At 52.0% G+C, this 6,556-nt stretch overlaps 1 protein-coding gene across 1 annotated transcript in view; it reads right to left on the bottom strand.

The window, feature by feature from the left end:
- Positions 1 to 2,181: 2,181 nt before the first annotated feature.
- The window catches only part of PSME3IP1 (proteasome activator subunit 3 interacting protein 1), a 13,724-nt gene continuing 9,349 nt past the window's right edge, over positions 2,182 to 6,556 (bottom strand). The window contains exons 5-7 of the mRNA XM_009643283.2: positions 6,026 to 6,159; positions 4,045 to 4,109; positions 2,182 to 2,941 (exon numbers count right to left, since the gene is read on the bottom strand). Coding sequence (XP_009641578.1) covers positions 2,724 to 2,941; positions 4,045 to 4,109; positions 6,026 to 6,159 — 417 coding nt within the window. The 3' untranslated portion in view covers positions 2,182 to 2,723. The remainder of the gene's footprint in view (positions 2,942 to 4,044; positions 4,110 to 6,025; positions 6,160 to 6,556) is intronic.

The following is a 6,556-nucleotide window of genomic DNA, read 5'->3' as shown; positions in this document are numbered from 1 at the left end:
AGTGACCACAGCAGCAGCTGCCACCACTGTCACCGACTCACCAGTGCGCAGGCTGCCCCATGTGGTCCCAAGGGTTGGCCAGAGCCGACGGCAAGGCTGTGGGCATGGTGCTGGGTGAGGCCCTGGCCCATGGGAGGGGTGTGACTGCTCCGCAAAATGTTTGCCTTGCAAAGCCCCCTGCGAAGGGGAAAAAAAAAAACCAAAACCCCACCATCCCCCCCTTTTCCAAAGGGAGCAGCAGCCTTTGAAGGGGGGGCTCATTAGAAATGACGTTAGGCCCAGCTCAGCTTCCAGATCAAAGCTGGTGGCTCCGGAACACTTATTTTTTTGTTCCGTAAGAGCAGCTCACACACGGCTGCACATGCCCATAAGCTCTTCTGCTCGTAGAGCATTTGTGGGGGACTGCCAGGGCTTTTTTAACACCTCCCTGCAGCTTTAGTAGCTGGCTCAGGCAGCAAGTGGCTTACAAAGCTGTCCCTGGGGGAGGGACGGAGCGTACGCAGCCACGGCAAAGTGAGAGCAGCCTTAAAAAACCAAAAACCAACAAACCAATGACAAGAAAAAAATGGAAATCCACCGCTGAAGGAGAGGTGCCGACACCAGGTGCTCTGCTCTGGCACGCTGGCCCCGGGGCAGGGTTACTGCCACAGCCCCCATCTCCAGGTCTGATCTGTCCCTGGCGCCCTCCACCTCCCAGCACGGCTCTCAGCACCCTTCAGGATTTTAACGGCAGATCGGCGAAGGTAACGGGAACTGAGGGACAGTGTGAGCCGGGACAGCTCTGCAGGTCACTTGCAGGGGCCAGACCATGAGAAGACCAGAGGCAACTCAGGCTCAATGGCCCCTGCAAGCTCAAGGTGTTCCCCCAGAGCCCTATTCCTGCTCTGTTCCTGCCCTATTCCTGCCCTTCTGGGAACAAGGGGAAAGCAGGGGGCTCTCAAGCCTGCTTTTACCGCATTACGTCTCCTCCTGGCCACGCAGGGTCCAACGTAACACCCAGCGCCACATCCTGCTCTTGCCTGCACCCCCCCTGGACTACTGCCACCGCCACCCACAGCTGGCTGCCAAATCCCACCCCAAATTTCTGTCTAAATCAGCCATTTTGACCACAGTTGTGCAAAATACCAGCTCGGAAGAAGGGTCCTAGTCCGCTGACAGCCAGGCCGGGCTGTTCTGCGCCAGCTTGGTGCCATGGAAGGACACCTGCATCACTCACCCCAACTGCGCACAGCTCCTACAGACGCAGCTTCCAAGGACAACGTGCAGGTTTTGTGCACCACTTCCATTTCACTCCATAGAAGTCACCAAAAGCAAAGCATTAGGGGGGCAGCAAGAGGCGCGTAGCTGTTTTCCACCTGAAAGCGCCATAATTCGAGCAGCTCAGGAAGAGGCAGGAGCAAAGCTCTGGAGCAAACACGGGAGGTGCCAGGCAGCCAAGGACAGGGACCCTCCTCTTCTCCTTTGGGAAAGCCGAATGGCCAAGTGAAGGCACAAATACTACTGAAGGCTTTCAGGTGTCCCTGCTTTTATCCCATCCACTCCCTCCCAAGTTGCTCAGCATCACCAAACCACCCTTTGCTGCGCACACATCAGCTGCATCCTCAGGAGTGCGAACTCTGTGGCATGGCATACGCAGAGCAGGACTGCTGCGAGGGAGACCATTGCAAGGGCATTTTCACCTCTGGGCGGTCGAGCTGAGGGGCTCCAGCCCACCGACCTGCCCCTGGCACGCAGAGGGAAAGTTTTCACAGCCTGCTTCTTGCTGATGCTTGGGCCCCCAACTCCACACCACGCATGGATGGGCCCCAGGTAAAGGTTTCTGAAACCCAACACAATTTCAAAACCCCCTGCAAAGGCCAGTGGAATTCTCCAGCTCCCACACAAAAGGGGTTTGGCTGAAGCAGGGTGTCCCACCCACTCTGGATTCCCGCTCTCCAGGACGCTGCTGCAGAAAAGCCAAATGACTGGCAAAGAGTGCAGGCATGGGAGCAGCAGCCTTCAGGCAAAGCAGCTGCCACAGTGCCTCCAAACCCACTCAGCATGGGAGTTTTCCATCACCACCTCGGCATCGGCAGGACACTGCAGGATGGTGGGTTGAGGACAGGGCTGGCTGGGGAGAGCAGAAATTGCTTAATGGCACAGGAACAATTATGAATGGCCCGAGCAGAGAGAAAACCACCCCGAAATGCATTCAGCATGTCTTTAATCATGTAACACTAAAACTTCTTTACAGTGTCATGGCAATCTACGCTTCACCATCTGCTTGATTCTTGTTCTGCCCCCATTTCTCAAAGAAAGAATAAAAATGACATTTTAAAACAGAACACATGGTTGTTTCTACAAGACTTCACTGCTTTAAGGGAGTATTTTTCGCCTGTTAGTCTTGTATAAACTTCTTAAATTACCAGAATTCTTCCTTTCTGTAAGAATTTTAACAGCTAAAGCGCTCTGCTCCCTACCCTCAGACCTTCGTTATGTCACCAGGTGTGCCTGCTGGTTTTGGACGGCAGCCTTCCCTCCAGGCTCGGGATGCACCCCAGAAATGGGAAGTTGCAGGGGGAGGGGGGGAAACAAAAAATATCATGAGTTATTTTAGGGGTATCTGAGTGTGTTAAAGTCGAGAGGTTAGCGAGAAAGATTACACTTGGGGCAGAAGGATGCACCGAGCATCCGCCAGGGCTTTGGAAGATACACGGCACTACATTACACACGGAGGGATTTCGTTATGGGCCATCAAAGAAACTGTTGCTGCGAAAGACAGAGGACACGATCTTCCCGGTGGAATTGATGGTGCCTTCACTATCTGAGCTGGACTCCGAGTCGCTGCTTCCCGAGTAGGCGCCCAGGCCGGGCAGGATCCCAATGCACACAGCAGCTGAGGGGCAGTGGACTGTGGAGCCCCCCACCGAGCTGCTCCCCAGGGGAACGCAGGATGGCTTCTCTGAAAGAGAGGCACCTCAGTCGGCAACGAGCACGCTGACAAGGGCTCAGGGCCGTCCCCACATGCCGGCCACCACCCTGGCAGTGGGTGGTTGCAGGACTTCATAAAAGCATAAGGCAGCTGTACGCTGCCATGAAACTACTGTGACGGGAAGGACTTGCTACCTCTGGGACTTTTTCTTTCCCTCATCAGTAGCTTAAGCCCAGCTCTATATTGGCACTACAGATTTTTATTCTGAAGTTTTCAGTTTGATGCTTGTCAAGTACCAAACCCACTAAATAAGAATAAATAGCTCTGCTTTGTGTAATGGAATTTTTTTTGTGATAGAATAGCGTAGTCGGGGAAAAGTTTTATTCCACCACTCCTCTAGTCAATGCCTCCCATCTTCCACGGCTAATTAATTAGTGCCAGTGTTCTGGAAGTTTAGAGAACAGGAGTCAGGAAGCGCCTTGTGTTGTCATTGCCCAACCGCCGTTTGCCCTGGCTATATCAGAGCATCCTGACAGCGAGTCAGCTGCAGCCTTGACAGCCAAGACTGAAATGCAGCTTCCTTCCTCCTCGAGTTCCCCGTAATTCTCTGAAACAAAGCAGTCTCAAGATGGAGGAGACCACAGTGTGAAAAGGTCACAGTGGAGGTACACAGAGACATCGAATGCCACTGCCAAGGGGAAGGGATGAGCTGTTCTCCGTGTCTCCTGTTGACAGGGCAAGCACGAGGCTCGAAGTAGAGCTCGGAAGCTCCTATTAGTTACCAGATAAAGCTCTCCAAGGATAAACTCAGTTAAGCGTTAGAATAATTTGCCTGAGGAAGGTGCACAATCCCTGTCTGGGGAGATTTAAGAGTAGCTCAGACAAACGTCTGTCAGGAAGGGTTTAGGAAGGGAATGGATGGGGAGGCTCCCTCCAGCCCTGTTTTCCATGCGGGCTGTCGGCCCCTGCCATTAACATTCCTACTGCTTTAAGGGCAAAGGCACCAACCCCGGTCCGTGCCACCTCGCGTAACAAGGTGCGGAAAAGCAAACCCTCCACCAGATTTAACACCAAGTCAGTTGCTGTTCAGGTGAGAGACAGGCAGTTCCCCACAGGCAGACGTCGGGACCTACCTTGGTTCTTTTCGTCATGATCAGTATCTAGCTTCAACCTCTTCATGCTGTTACCAGCATCCGAACTGTGGGGAAAAATAAGCAAGTGTCTGGTTCCTCATAAGCAACCACTTAATTACTGCTAAATCAAAGTCATATCTTCGCCTCAAACGTGACCACAAATGCTGGCAGGGCCCCCTGATGACCATCGCTGCTGCTCTTAACCCACGCTCCTCGGGGAACATGCAGGATCCTAGAAAGAGTCAACACCTACACTGTAAGCATCACCTCTCAACCCGGGAAACAGAACCGTGCCTCTGGGAACCCCAGCCAGACCAGTAACCTGAGGTACGGGGAAGCTCCCCAGAGGAGATGAGGAATGACCCCCTGAGTTCCAGCCACCCCACGTGACCACAGGCTGGCACACGCGGACAATTACCATACTTGATGGTGCGTGGTAAACCCCTCTGGGGTTTCCCTCCCCTCCCTCGTGCACCCAAGAGCCTGCTCAGACCAGCAGAAATCTTGCACCCAGAAGCGGCCCGCTAGGTTTTACGCAATTCACCCGCAGCTGCAGTGTCTGAACTAAAACAGAGATGGGTCCTTTTTGGGTCCAAAGTGGTGTTGGGGGAGAGGGGCGTTACTCGGACTTCTGACTCCAAGAACTTCTATAGCTCTTCCCTGTCACTGCTCAGTTCCTTTTCCTCCCTCTGGCACGTTCCTTATCTTAAACCATCCACCCAAGCAAATGCTTCCCAGCTTCAGCTGCGACGCACTGAAGCGATGAAGCATGAGCATTTTTATGCATTAACCCCTTTCTGTCCCTGCCAGAACATGCAGCACAGCTGAAAGGTTACTCCAGGCAGGGAGGTTTTCAGTCATCCACCCTTTACAGGCAACTGCAAAGCTCAGGCAGCAGACGCTGAACTTGGGCTGCGCTTGGGTTTGGCCAGTTTGCAAGAAAAGAGAAGACGGCAAAAAGAGAAGACTGCAGAGCAAGCTGTGACAGCGCTGACGCGTCAGTCAAGATGCTCTCTCCAAACAGATGCCATCTGCAGACCTTTGATCTGCCACTAAGGACACACCAGCTCCTTCTCCATGTCCTACTGGGTTAAGTCCTAGTAAAAAAACCCCTTGTTGGCTGCTTGCTATCAGTTCAGGGTTTCCTCTTCTATGCCCTCCAAAGACCTGAACAACTCCCTGGTCCCCCCATCAGGTGGTGGAAGCGCTTACTTCAGTTTGCGGACACGCAATTACTGCTGTACCGGGAGCTAAACATCACCCCACAAGACCACGCTTCTAAAATCATATCTCATTCGCTGGGACAGATTCAAAAACACTGAGTTTCCGAATGTCAGTAATATCTCAATTATTAGACGGGACATCTGCCCAGTTTCTCCATGACCTGCAGCACTCTAGCAGCTGCATTTGCAGGCCAAGATCAAAACAGCCAATGGATCACAAAGCCCTGGGATGGAAAGGGTATTGATGCATCAGGGCAAACCAGCAAGGAACAAGGGAAGCTCGCCCAATGCTCTTGGGATCAAATTGGTACGCAAAGCTCTTCTCTTGTAACCCACGTCTCCCCCGTGATGCCTCCCAGCAGCAATTAAACCAAACCATTGTAGACACAGATAAAATGGGCCGATAAATTACGCAAGCCTGGATAAAATTACATGAGTGAGGTGACACCAATACCTACAAACAGAGACGTAAAATAGATTCCCTGCAGATCCCCAAGCAGGGCTGCCCAAGCCTGGCAGTCCAGAGTGAAGAGCCTACCCACTTGCTTTACACACGCTTATTACTTGAATCGCTTCATGTTTTCCCCACAGTTTCGACGAGCCTATAGAAACAAGGCTGGTCTTTTCTTATACCTCCCCCCTTTTTTCTCCAGGGCTAAGGTTCGCACCTCGCTCTCTGGAGGCAGTTCTTGCCTGCCTCCCTTTACACTGCGAACTGGGTTCCGTTCCCCATGAATTTATAGAGGTGTGAAACTAACCTTCTGTGTTTCACAGCGCCTGCCAACAGCTTTGCCTGAGAGAATTTGTTCTTGTTTTCCACTGACTTCATGGGCAATTTCTTCTCCGTTTCCTTCTTTGGGTCCATACTGACTCCCACTTTGGTGAGAGTGCTGTGAATTAAGGGTTAAGGATCGACTGGAAAGGAATGGAGGGAACAGACACTTCCTCTCTGATATATTTAGCCAGCTCTGATGACAGCAGTGACCAAAGTTCATTAAACATATTCTATCAAAATAAACTTATTTGTACTCACATTTAGCTGGCACCTTCGGCTACGACAGAAGAGACCTCACCCTCTGGGTTTAGAGCTTCCTCGGGTATTGGTGCCAGCTCCCCCTAGAAAGGTGCCCAGGCAGCAGGCAAGGAGCTGCTTTTCTGAAGGCAGAAAGGTGCAGCACACAACACATCCAGCACTCATAAACATATCCATTGTCCTGCCTTTTCCTAAAGGTGTTGCAAAAGGAAAAGGTCAGACTGGACAGAAAAAAAGCAAAAAAAAAAGCAAAAAA

This window comes from Egretta garzetta, unplaced genomic scaffold (genome assembly GCF_000687185.1).
Source record: "Egretta garzetta isolate BGI_Z169 unplaced genomic scaffold, ASM68718v1 scaffold27, whole genome shotgun sequence".
NCBI classification, from domain to species: Eukaryota; Metazoa; Chordata; class Aves; order Pelecaniformes; family Ardeidae; genus Egretta; species Egretta garzetta.
This window is presented reverse-complemented; position numbering and strand designations above follow the sequence as displayed.